Source organism: Eulemur rufifrons, chromosome 8 (assembly GCF_041146395.1).
Source record: "Eulemur rufifrons isolate Redbay chromosome 8, OSU_ERuf_1, whole genome shotgun sequence".
NCBI lineage: Eukaryota > Metazoa > Chordata > Mammalia > Primates > Lemuridae > Eulemur > Eulemur rufifrons.
The window spans coordinates 99,817,653-99,830,976 of NC_090990.1; the positions used below are offsets into that span (position 1 = coordinate 99,817,653).

Below are 13,324 nucleotides of genomic sequence, written 5' to 3' on the forward strand. Positions count from 1 at the left end.
CGGGAACTGCGTGCGTACAGGGGAGACACACCTGGATGCTGGCCTGACACTATGCAAATTGAGTTAGCCAATGATAGTGAAAATGAACACATGAATAACTATGCAAATAAACCAAGGGACAAAGTCTCTGTCAAGAAGCCCAAGAAGCCCTCTTCTATTAATATTATCCTGATTTCCGAGGGAAGGCGTCCACTGCCAGGTTCAGGTTCTGCCTTTTCTTCCTAGGCCACCTTGCAACGAAGGTGCCACCTCCAGAAGCCTTCTTTGGCTAACACCCCCTGAGACCTATTAGGAGGGAAAGGTTTGTGCCGTAGGAGGAGGGGTGAAGGGCAGACTTCAGAAAGGACTTTCCAAAGATCTAGACTAGATCGAGATAGAAAAAGAGACAAGACTGAGCTGGATTCTTTTCCCTCTGGGAAGGAGCAGAGGCAGGCAGAGGTTTGGGTGAAGACTTTGGGAGCTGGGCCTTGTGTCCTCTTCCAGCCCTGATACTAAGCAACCCTATTACTGGAGCTCCCTTCTGTCCCTGCTGGGCCTCAACTTATGCATTGGTAAGCTGAGTTGTTGAAAAAGCCCCTTCCAGGTTGGCGTTCTCAGCTTTCGAGGGGACTGAAAAAAGCTCCCTGAGGCTGGGAGCGAGAGCCCTGGGTCCCAGGCCTGGTTGCCTGTAACTTCCTCTGTGATCCTGGGCAGGGCACTTGCCCGCTGTAAGTCACCTAGGTAATATAATGGCTTTGCAGCCTACCTGGGAGTAGCTTGGCTCCTCTCCAGACATAATAGCATTTTTTAGAAGAAGGAAATGAGTATGCTGGTGCCAGCCTGGTGCAGAGAGTTTTGCAGGCCAAGTTTGGTTCCCTTTTCGGTTGGAGTAGTGGTTGAGCATTTCCTCTTAGGTTGGGGCAAGGAGGGCACGACATGTGCTGAAAGCAGAAGTGGACCCTGAACAGAGCTGCTATCACATCCCCCCACTGCTTCCTGGCACTCCATCCTTGCTGCCCCTCAGCACCTGGGCCTTGGGGACTCACACAATGCCTATTTGTCCAGGCTTCTCTCCCCGACAGGACCGGGACACAAGGTAGGAGGGGAAGAGATTATTTGGGATTAAGATGGCAGGGACTAGAGGAAACTGAACTTGTACTGTAACAGGAAGGAAGAAGATTGAACTGTAGAAAGACTTCACACCCTCATTGGATGTACTTGGGTCCCAGCCCCCATTTTCTTCCCACTGAGGGGAATTGGGCCCAGTCTCTGTGGCAGAATTGGAAGAGGTCACATTTCTGAAATAATCCAGGGAATTGGGGAGCCTACAGATCTCTCACGGCTGCACTTCACTCCAGGTTACCCAGCTGGACTTCAGGGGGCCTCTCCTGGCCTTCGCATATGAAAGTCAAAACTTCCAGAAAGGAGCTAAGGTGTCCTGATGAGAGAGCAGGGACTTAGTCCCTGGTGGTGGCCAGAGCCACGGCTAGAAACCCCCCAGAGTGAGCGAGACACCCAGATCTCCTGTTCCAGTCCTCTGGGGTAGAGGGGAGGGATTTCCTCTGGTTTGCTTAGCCTCAATTTCCCCACCTTTGGGAAGACAGGGGGTCAGGGCCCTGTGTCTTTGATTGCGGAAGGGGCAGGGAGCGGCTAACAGAGTTTAGCAAAAGAGGGTCCCGGGGAAAACGAGATGGGGGAGTGGAAGGTGAGGAGACCCAGACATCCTGCTCCTTAGGATTTGCCCCTCAAGATCCCCTGGGCTGTCCTTCCCCCAGCCTGAGGCTGGAGGACCACTCCCTACATTGTCCATTAAAGTTGGCACATAGACGCTTCATGTCCTTAGTCCCAGGACTCTGGCACCCTGCCCCTCCATCCCACCCCAGACACCACGGTCCCCCTTCCCCTCCACTTTCAAGCCTTACCCCCAGCCCAGCAGTGGAGACCCTAACCCAGGCGTCCAAGACTTCCAGCAGAGTCTGCACCGGACAGGGGGCAGGCGGAGCTGGGGCAGGCATGGCAGGGAGGGGGATGGGGGTGCTGCCAGCCCCCTCCAGTGCCCCAGTTCCCAGGCAGTTCTTAAAGGGACCAAGAAGAATTAGCCAGGGGCAGCTTAAGGGGTGAGTGTAGAGGAAAGTAGGTGGTGGGGAGAGGAATGGATTTGCCAGGAGCAGGAGAGCCAGAATGGGGGCCTGACACCTCCCCTACTTCCCTGGAAGCTCCCAGGCTCCTCTGCCTAGCCTTTCCCTCATCCCATGAGACCCCCAAGTGGCCACCCGGCTTCTGACTATCACCTCCTCAGATCCTGCCCCTATTCCCCTTGGGCCCCTGCCCACTTCCTTCCCCTCCCCCATATTCGTGCCACCTCAGTCTCCGGTGAGAGCTGCCAGCTGGCACTGCCTGGTACTAGGCACAGAGAATCAGTCCAAGAAGTGTCGGGGCCTGAGGCCTGGCCCTGGAGGGGGAGGGGAGGCCAGCACCTCAGAGTCAATAGGGGGGCGGCAGGCACCAGTTGCCTCCCCAGGCTTGTTTCCTCTGCCCCTCTGGGGGTAGGACAAGGGGGCTCTGGGGAGGCTGAGAGACAGAGGATCCTGGCTCATCTCTTCCCTCTCCTTATTCCTGACGGGCTGTCAGGGTTGTGACATGGAAAAGGAGAATGACAGTTATGAGCCATGGAGGAGCTGGGGCAGCCGAGAAACACACAGTGAAGGAGAGGGACAAAGGAATAGAAATGGAAAGATAGCAGATAGACAACAGAAAACCTCAATTTTCTTTTTTCTTTCTTTCTTTCTTTTTTTTTTGAGTCAGAGTCAGAGTCTCACTCCGTTGCCCTGAGTAGAGGTGCAGTGGCATCATCATAGCTCACTGCAACCCCAAACTCCTGGGCTTAAGTGACCCTCTTGCCTCAGCCTCCTGAGTAGCTGGCACTATGGACACATGCCACCACGTCCAGCTAATTTTTTCTATTTTTGGTAGAGATGTGGTCTCGCTCTTCCTCAGGCTGGTCTTTTTTTTTTTTTTATTTTTGTTGAGACAGAGTCTCACTCTGTTGCCCAGGCTAGAGTGAGTGCCGTGGCGTCAGCTTAGCTCACAGCAACCTCAGACTCCTCGGCTTAAGCGATCCTCCTGTCTCAGCCTCCCGAGTAGCTGGGACTACAGGCATGCGCCACTATGCCCGGCTAATTTTTTCTATATAGATTTTTAGTTGGCCAGATAATTTCTTTCTATTTTTAGTAGAGACGGGGTCTCGCTCTTGCTCAGGCTGGTCCTCAGGCTGGTCTTGAACTCCTGATCTCAAGCAATCCTCCCACCTCAGCCTCCCAGAGTGCTAGGACTACAGGCGTGGGCCATCTCGCCCAGCCAACTTTAATTTTCACATCGTTCCTCTGCTCCAAATCCTCCCTGGCTTCCCAATACCCAGGGAATTTTTTGTTTGTTTGTTTGTTTTCGGGTTCCCCCCCCCCCCACAGGTAGCACAATCATGCTTAACAAACATTTATTGGGCAGCAGAACATGAGTTTCTAGATCCTGATCACCAACTCTGGTGACAATTGAGATATTTACCCTTCAGTTCCTCGGGCTTCTAACCATGAACGGCTCAGTAAGGTTCTGATTTCATCTGAAATTCACCTGCATTACAAGTGATCTACTCAAGTAAGCCTGGCACACAGGAGGGAGCTGAGTGGGGACACACTGAAAGCAGTCCCAGGCGTGGTACATCTCACGACACATTTATTCACGCCAAAGTAGATGGCACTTATACAAGTGTACAGGGATGTTCCATGTTCCCATCTGACACAGCTTGCTGAGACCTACAGGCAGACTGACATTCCCTCTCTTGTGCACTCCAAGTGAGGCTGGTTAGTGATGACCACGAGCAGGTGCGGGAGCTTTCAAAGCTTTACTTCTTTTATCTCTGCTCCTGATTTTATAAACAATGAAGCCCATCAAGCCCATTCTGATCCAGATCTCCTGGTAAACTTGGGTACAGTAGGGTTTCATGGGGACCCACACATTTTTAATAAGGCTTTGAAGCATCTCGGCTCCAGACCAATGGCTCGGGCCGTAGCACAGACCCACAGCCAACGTCCGGAAAGGTCACAGCATGCGCTATCCAGGGAATTGATTTGAAACTCCCTGGCTGGTATTGCAGGCCCCCTCCCATCCTGCCAGTGTGGGAAGGCTCTACCCCAGTCAACCTGGACCCCACCTCCCTCCAGGTTTCCGTTCGTACTGTATCTCCCACCCGGAATGATATATTTCTTCTCATTCCTACTTGATAGAATGCTTCCTGTCCTTTCATGCCCACCCCGAAAGAACCCCTTCCTCCCCCAGTATCCTGGGTGGCCACAGTATTTTCTGAAATCTGGAGTCTTGGGTGACTGGGCAAACCTCTCACTGGGTCTCAGTTGCCTCACTTAAAACGGGAATAGTAATGACCTGCCCACTAGTGGTGAAAGTGTAAATTAGTTCTGTCCTTTTGGACGCAATTTGGCAATAGGTCTCAGCTTCTGAAAAAGTGCTCACATAGCCAGGCGCCATGGCACGTGCCTGTAGTCTCAGCTGCTCAGGGGGCTGCCAGGAGTTCAAGGCTGCAGTGAGCCACGATTGAGCCTCTGAATAGCCACTGCATTCCAGCCTGAGCAACATAGCCAGGCTCCATCTCAAAGATAAAAAGAGAAAATGCTCACATTGAGAGATTCCATTTCTAGATCTATGCATTTGCTTTAAATACTTATAAAGTACGTACTACGTAGTCAGGCACTGCACTAGGTCCTGGGGATGCAGCATGAATAAAACAGACAAAAATACCTGCCCTCAGCTGTATGTATTTTGGTGGAAGACACAAATACACAAGTGAAATACATCCAATGGTGTTAAATACCCTGGAGAAAAATAAAGCAGGGAGAGTGGCTCAGAAGCAGTAAGACTTGGTGGAGAGGATGCTGCTGTTACAAATTTGGCTAGGAAAGGCTTCACTGCGTGGTGACATTTGAATAGGGACCTAAAGAAAGAGTGGAAACAAGGCATGTTGATATTTGATGGGAAAAATGGCCCAGGCAAAGGGAGCTGCTAGTGCAAATGTCCTGAGGCAGGTGTGTGCTTGGTGTGTTCTAGGAATACGTCGGCAGTCACTGTGGCTTGAGTGGAGTGAGAACGAGGGGGAATGGTGACATATGAGGTGGGAGGGGTTATCATGCCTGATGTTGCATGCCATTGTGAGGACTTTAGCTTTAACACTGAGTGCTTTGGGAAGACTGAGGGTTTTGAGCAGAGGAGTGACCAAACTGTTAAAGGATCACTCTGCTGCTGTGTGGAGAATAAACTATATAGCGCAAGGGCAAGAGACCAGTAATGAAACTAATGCCATAATCCAGACAAGCGATGACAGGGGTGGTGGCAGCTGTGGTGGTGAGAATGGACTGGATTCCAGACATATTTTAAAGACGGAGACACGTGTGACCACCCTAGAGAAGATGAACTTGGAGCCCTGCAACTGCCCTCTCTGTAGAAAAGCTGCCTGGAAGAATGTGCACAAAGTAAGATGGGGTCTTTCTTTTTTTTTTTGAGACAGAGTCTCACTCTGTTGCCCAGGCTAGAGTGAGTGCCGTGGCATCAGCCTAGCTCACAGCAACCTCAAACTCCTGAGCTCAAGCGATCCTCCTGTCTCAGCCTCCCGAGTAGCTGGGACTACAGGCGCGTGTCACCATGCCCGGCTAATTTTTCTATTTTTTGTAGAGACAGGGTCTCGCTCTTGCTCAGGCTGGTCTCGAACTCCTGAGCTCAAACGATCCGCCCACCTCGGCCTCCCAGAGTGCTAGGATTACAGGCGTGAGCCACCGCGCCCGGCCGGGGTCTTTCTATATTGCCCTGGCTGGAGTTGCAGTGGCTATTCATAGGTGCGATTGTAGTGCACTGCAACCTTGAACTCCTGAGCTCAAATGATCCTCCTGCCTCAGCCTCCCCTGAGCTGAGACTACAGGCATCTGGCTAACCACCTGTTTATAACATTGTTTCTTTGGGAAATACATGGCAAGTTCCAAATGATTAATTTAAAATTTGCAACCTGCTTTTAAAAAAAAAAAAGATGAAGCTTTTACTAATGGATCAAATATGAGGTATGAGAGGACAAGAGGAATTAAGGATGACTCCAGGATTTTTGGCCTGAGCAAATGAAAAGAAGGATGGTGTTGTCATGAGTTGAGATGGGAAAAAGATTATAAACAGAGCAGATTGGTGGGCGGGTAGAAATCAGGATATCAGTCTTGGACATGTTCACTTTGAGAGGCCATTAGACCTTCAAGTGGGGATTCAGTTCTGGAGTTCTGGGTAAAGGAATGGGCTGAAGCTATAAATTTGAGAGTCACCAATGTATGTACAGTATTTAAGGCCATGAGCCTGGAGGAAGTCTCTTAGGGCCTGAGTGTAGACAGAAGGGAAGGGGTACTCATCTCTTAGAGGCCAAGGAGAGGAAGAAGTATGAGAAGGAAGAGTCAGCTCTGACAAACAGGGTCAAGCAGGATGAGGACTGAAAAGTGGTTAGCAATGTGCAGGCTTAGCAATGTGCATTGGGGACCTTGACAAGAGCAGTCCCCTGGGTATAAAGCAGGACGCAGATCAGCAGCTGAGAGTGCGGGGTGGGGAGGAAGTTTGAAGAGAGAGGCAAAGGTGTGAAATAGTCCTCTGGAGAATGGGGATGACTGGCTAGGGACCGGAGTTCCAGGGCTGCATGTGTGATCATCAATTGAAAGATTCCATCCTAAGAAATTATCCAAAATATTTAAAGAAAAGGCATTCACTGTGGCATTATTTACAGTCAAAAAACTGAGAATCAATCTAAATGTCCATAGGGGATCGGTTAATTAAATTGTTGTATTAATATATACATTCAGCCATTAAAAAATATGTTGGTGGGGAGGATAGGGGGATATTGGCCAAAGGGTATGAAGTTTCAGTTAGACAGGATAAGTAAGTTCTGGAGTATAGCATGTACACAATAGTGACTATAATTAATAATAATTTTCTTTTTTGAGACAGAGTCTTGCTTTGTTGACCTGGGTAGGGTGCAGTGGCTTCATCATAGCTCACAGCAACCTCAAACTCCTGGACTCAAGGGATCCTCCTGCCTCAGCCTCCCGAGTAGCTGGGACTACAGGCGCGTGTCACCATGCCCGGCTAATTTTTCTATTTTTTGTAGAGACAGGGTCTCGCTCTTGCTCAGGCTGGTCTCAAACTCCTGACCTCATGCGATCCTCCTGCCTCAGCCTCTTAGAGTGCTGGGATTACAAGTGTGAGCCACTGTGCCCAGGCAATGATAATGTATTATATACTGGAAAATTGCTAAGAGAGTAAATCTTAAATGTTCTCACCACAAAAAAATAAGTATGTGAGGCGACAGATTAAATTAGCTTGATTTAATCATTTTGCAATGTGTACATATATCAAAACATCACATTGCACACCATAAATATGTACAGGTTTTGTCAATTATATCTTAAAGCTGGGGAGAAAATGTATGTTTATATAACAAACATCCTTTATAAAATATTTGTAAAACATATGGCTTAATTGCTATAGAGAGATAAAATCCAGAGGGAAAGCTTTCTCTCTTAACCTTAAGAACCAATATGAATCTGGGCGAGGTGGCACACACCTGTAATCCTGGCCACTGGGGAGGCTGAGGCTGAAGGATCACTAGAGCCCAGGTGTTCGAGGCCAGCCTGGGCAACATAAGGAGACCCCATCACTCTCTAAAAAATATATATATGCGTGAAAAAGATAATCTTCCCAATAAAAAATGAGCAAAGGGATAGAAATATGTTATTCACACCAGAATAAATGTAAACAACCAATACACATAAATGAAAAAAGATTTTTCACTTTTTCTTTAGAGAAATCCAATTTGAAACAATAATGGACTGTAATTGTTTTTCTATCAAATTGGCAAAGATTAAAACCAATGAAAATTCTGGCATTGGGAGGAGTTTGGGGGAAAGCGTGCCCCCTTTCGGGTGGGAATGATAAGAGAGTACACTATTATTACAGCAATTTTATTGACAGCCTTTATAATGTGTATACCTTTGACTCAGCTATTCCTTTTCTTGGAGTTTATTTCATGGAAACATCCAGAAATGTGTGCAAAGAGGTATATTACATGAAGTATTATTTATAACAGCCAGCAAAAAATTGTATGTGTCTGAATATATATTTGAAAATTGAAAAAAATATATACAATGCCGAAAGGCGTCCCATCATTATGATATTAGTGATTATCGCAGAATTTATTTTTTCTTTCTCTTTTTCCACCCTTTCTGTAATGGCCAAATATTACTTACATAAACAGATAGAAAAAGAATCAGTGTTATTTAAAAATAGTGTTTATAAGCAATTAATGATGTCCAACTAAAAAAAAAAAACTGTTTGTAAACTTTGGAATAACATTGGAAGAGCTTATACATATTAGCTGAGAAAAGCAGAATCAAAACTTAAACCACAGAGAGATCTTAACTATGTAATGTATATGCTTAGACAAAATATATCAGGAAGGAAATCAGTGGTTGCCTGTGGGTGATTGAAAAGAGGATTTTCTTTCTTTCTTCTTTTTCTCCATATTTCATTAAATTTTTTTTCTTATTTGTATTTATCTGTGTTTTCAGTTTTACTACATATAGAGTATTATCACATTTTTAATATTTTTATATTTTAGAGACAAGGTCTCACTCTGTTGCCCAGGCTAGAGTGCAACTGCAGGATCATAGCTCACAGTAACCCCGAACTCCTGGCCCTCAACCATCCTCCCACCTCAGCCTCCCAAAGTGCTGGGCTTACAGGCTTGAGCCACCGCACCAGGCCTACATTTTATTTTAAAGAGACGAGGTCTTGCTATATTGCCTAGGCTGGCCTCCAACTCCTGGGCTCAAGCGATCTTCCCACCTCAGCCCCCCAAGTCGCTGGGACTACAGGCCTGCGCCAGTATGCCCAGCCAAGTATGCATTATATTTTAACAAAAAAAAATTTCCATTATTATATGTGGCCTGCTGAGTGCTGAATTGTGTTGTGAGCGTCACGTGAGGTAACCACGTGTGCAGACGCACTAACTGCAGAGTGCCCAGCTGCCACTCTACCGCGGGCCCAGCTTGCCGCAGTGTTTGCGTACTTGCCTTATCCCCCTCAGCCTCCTCCTCAAGCGCCGGGACCCTCGCCAGCTGGTCCCGGTGGTCCCCAGCCCGCACTGGCCGCACAGCCTCCTGAGGTCAGAGCCAGCGCAGCCCACCGAGGTTCAGCTAAGCTACGAAGGACCCCCGCCCGGGATGCGCGGACGCCTCGCCGGCCGCGGTGGGGCTCTGGCGCCCCCAGGTGCCCGGCCTGGGAAGTGCACGTAGACGTCGTCGCTTTGAGGACAGGAGAATCCTTGGCTGACTGACATCTAAGACCCGGTATATGCGGCATATGCGAGGCCTCGGGGTCTTCGCTGAGGGCTAGGACAGGAAGGGTTTCCTTCTTTGAAGCTGTCCAACCGAGGCGGGGCCCCTTCCTCTTAGCATCCCTTCCCCAGAGGCACCATGGGGTCTCAGCCCCTGGGGAAATCGGGAGTTTCCAGCATGACCTTGGAGGCCTTCCTCCTCTCAGTAACTGTGCTTTTTCCAATCTGTTTTTCCCACAATCCCAGATATGCCCTTTTTCTCATTGACTTTTGACTGCAAGCTCAACTCCTCTGCCCAGGGAACATAAACTTCCAGAAGGTTGGGATTTCTGCCACCTGCTAGCTGTGTGTGGCCTTGGGCACATTAACTGAGTCTCCCTTTCCAGGAGCAAAGGAGACAATAAGGACCTCTCAAGACAGTAAGAGGGTCAAACGAGATAGTGTGGAAATGCTAGAAAGGGCCAGAGAATGGTTGGTTCCTAAAGCTCCCTTTGCCTCAGTGGGCTCCTCACGGCCCGGTTATAAGCCGTCTCCCCCTCAGAGGCTCCTGCTTTGCCTGCAGCAGTCACGTTTTCTGACTCCCACTGGCGTGTAATTTCCCTGAGGACACTGAATGTGTTTTCTTGTTCATTTCCCTGTCCTACAAGCTAAGCACAATGTGGCACAAAGGGACATTAATTGCTCCTTTGCAGAGTAAGCCCTACTATCTTGCTGCCCTCTCACCCCTGAGATGTCACCACCTCAGATGGGGCCTATATCATATGTCTTCATATTCGTGCTTAGCTCAGGGCCCCAGAGAAGGGCCGGTAAGTGTTGGTAGGATGAAAGAAGTCAAGAAGGAAATGCCCTCCTTTGGGCTCTGCTGCTCCGAAGGACTTCCACGGGGAGAGGGCCACACAGTGGGTGAGTGACGCTTAAGTCAACACCTCTCCCCGTCAGCCACCACTGAGTGCCCCGATATGATATGCACCTGAAGTGCTTCATTTCTTCTCGTCTCCCCTAGAGCAGGGGTGAGGCTAGCAGGAACGAATGCGAGGGTGCAGTGACCACTCGGTGTGTGTGTGTGTGTGTGTGTAAGTCTGCCCCTCAAAACACCCAGTGATGCCCACCAACAAAGACACCACAGCAGCCAGGGATAGAAACAACTAGTGTATTGATTTGGGGAGAAGGGGTGCAGATGGGAAATGGGGAGGCCAGGGGATCCTTAGTGTTTGCCAAAACCACTGCCGCGCCTCCCTACCCCGTCTCGCCTTCCTCCTCTGGGGTGGGCCCCAGCAGGCTCTCACCCTCTCCAGTGGCCTCCCTCTCCTTCCTCCCTGCACCCTGCTTAACTTTGACCTCCAGTGACTGCACAGAGCCCACCCAGGCTCTAAAGCTGGGGAAGGCACCTCAAACTCACCTTCTTCCCCCTTCTTCTACCTCCCACCTCATTCCCATCTCTTGTCTAAATAAAATACAGAAAAAGCAAGTGCAGCTGGTACCTGGGAGAATGAACTCACCCCGGGGCAGGGGGCAGGGGTGGGGACTGGGGGTGGGGCAGGCAGAGGAGCCTCAGCCAGGTGTAGTGGGACCAAATGTCCTCTCTCTCTCTCTCTCCTCCCCCTCACAGAGGCTGGTCTGGCAGCAGCCTGCTGTACAGAGGAGGCTGGCAGAGACCCCTCCACGCCTGCCTCTCAGGCACCATGTCACGGGGGCCCCGGGGCGGGGGCAGCAACCAGGGCAGAAAAGCAGCAACTAGGCTCTGTAAAAGCACCCCTTTCCCTTGGCTCCCAGAGGAAGCCCTCTTTGGTTTTAAGGCAGATTTGGAGTTTCCTGGAAGCAGGGAAAAGGCAGGCGAGAGAAATTAGGATTGAGATAGATGCTTTTTTTTTTTTGCTTGTGTTTTTCCTTCAGTATAAAACCACTGTAGAAAATAACTTCTCGTAGAAAAAAAAAACAAAATACAGAAGAAAAAAACCAAAGGGGTATTTTTCTTTGGCTTCAAGCCCCCTCCCATGAGGTACAGGGTAGGGGGTGGGCATGAGGTGAGGAGGAAACAGGAGGCCTCTGCCCCCACCCCTGCCTGGCAGGTCCCAGATTACATGATGCGGCAGTTCTGGGGGGTCTAAGAGAGAAGAGAGAGGGGAGAAGTGTGAGCGGCAGTGCCTGGGCCCAGACCCTCCCTCCCTGGCTGCCAGAGGGGAGGTGGTGTCTCCCCTCTCCTTCACACCCCAGCCACGCCCTGCCCTCCAGTCTGGGGCTCAGACGAGAGGGGCAGGATGCAGGAGTGGGCTGCCTAGGACTCGGGCTGAGAGGAGGAGGCTCCCACTCCCCCGGGCTGCGGAAGAGAAGGCCCTCCCCCCACAGAGGGCCACTTTGTCCTAACCCTCAATGACCAGGGTCCTGACTGCAGGGTATGGAGACAAAGGGACAACTCACCTGGGTTCGGGGGCTGGAGTTGCCCAGGAGGTAGGAGCGGGTGACCAGGTTGTCCCCGAAGCTGCCACCCCCACTGCCCCCCACACTGCGGTAGCTGCGAGTGACTGTGACACTGGAGGCAGAAGAGCCAGAGGAGATGGATCCGCCCACCTGGGCTCCCGAGCCGCTGGCAGACGCCTTGTCGGCAGGCTGCCCGCACGTCCCGCACAGCACGGTGCGCGAGCGCAGGTTGTACTCAGCGGGGTCCCCCGAGCTGCTGCAGTGGGAGCCCTGAGGAGGGAGACAAGGCTCAGGCGGGACGGCGAGCCTGGGACTGACGGCTCAGGCCCAACGCCCAGGCTCGGGGCTCCTGCAGGCTTCTAGCTGCCAGGCACGAAGGTGGGGCTCTGTGCCCAAGGAGCCAGAGGGTAATAGGGGCTGGGGGGGCCAGGGGCTGGGGGGTGGGAGAAGGGAAGACATGAAAGGGAAGAGGGGTCAGGAAGACTTGGGGACAGAGAATGGGAATTGTGCCTTTGACTCTGTTTTAGCTACTGGAAGCTTAAGAGGAAAAGCAGAGAGAGAGGGAGCAAGCTTAGAGGGCAGCAGGCATGCAAAATTAATTGGAGGGGGCAGGAATCAAAGAGACCATTCTCAGGAAGAATGAGGGAAAGGAGAGGACATGCATGCAACGGGAATGGAGAAAGGACAAGAAAAGAACGGCATGCAATAGAAATGGGGGGAGAGAGGCAGGGCTAGGGTGCCCCACGTCTGTCCTCCCGTCCCCTTCCCAGGAGACAAATCCAGACCCTTGTCCGCTGCTCCCATGGGAATATTCCATGGCATCAGAAAGTTCCCACTCCCTTCCTTACCAGAGTAGGGTACCCAGACACCTGGGTTCCCTGTTCAAGGTATAGGGAGGAGAGAGAAGAAAGGCCAGGGCAGCAAGTGACGTTCCAAAATATTCTTTAATGAAAAGATTTTTGGCATGGGAAGGCTGGGGAGAGGCTGCCCCCAGGCCTGGCTGGGTTGCCCCAGTGCGGGCTCAGGCTCGGCCTCAGCGGCGGCTGCCACTCACATGGTGGTGATGGAGCAGGTCATCTCCATCCTCATCCTCATCGTCCTCAACCACAGTCACTGAGCGCACCAGCTTGCGCATGGCCACCTCCTGACAAGGACAAGGGACAGAGCCCAAGGGTCAGGGGCTTAGGGCCAGGGGAGGGGTGGGGGTACAGCATATCTCCCCACAGTGACCACCTGGAACCTTTCTTGTGGTCCGCCCTTTGTCCAGCCTGCCGCTTACTCTGTCCTCTGTGGTGTTGGAGCTAAGGAACTCATTTCTGCCCCAGAGGAACACTGTCAAGCTCTCTGGGTTGGAGCATGGCTCTACCTTTAACAATCCTTGCTGTCTTCCTTCCACCCCTCTTGCTGCTGGGGGAGTTATCTTTTGGTTTGCCCTCTAGGTGGGGAGTCTGGAGCCTGCACCAAAGAGCTCTGGAAAGTGGCCCTGAATTGGTTGGTTCCCTTGGG

At 50.8% G+C, this 13,324-nt stretch overlaps 1 protein-coding gene and 1 pseudogene across 10 annotated transcripts in view; both read right to left on the reverse strand.

Moving 5' to 3' along the window:
• Positions 1 to 3,718: 3,718 nt before the first annotated feature.
• Positions 3,719 to 4,060, reverse strand: LOC138389922 (ATP synthase subunit ATP5MJ, mitochondrial pseudogene; annotated as a pseudogene).
• A 6,476-nt stretch (positions 4,061 to 10,536) lies between these two features.
• The window catches only part of LMNA (lamin A/C), a 44,874-nt gene continuing 42,086 nt past the window's right edge, over positions 10,537 to 13,324 (reverse strand). For 3 of the 10 annotated variants that reach the window (XM_069480423.1, XM_069480432.1, XM_069480431.1), the window contains one exon: positions 12,743 to 12,962. In XM_069480423.1, the coding sequence (XP_069336524.1) occupies positions 12,852 to 12,962 (111 nt within the window). In that variant the 3' untranslated portion in view covers positions 12,743 to 12,851. Of the gene's footprint in view, positions 10,845 to 11,410; positions 11,505 to 11,818; positions 12,089 to 12,742; positions 12,963 to 13,324 lie in introns of those variants that run through there. The other 7 variants (XM_069480430.1, XM_069480424.1, XM_069480429.1 and 4 more) reach the window with 5 other exon arrangements.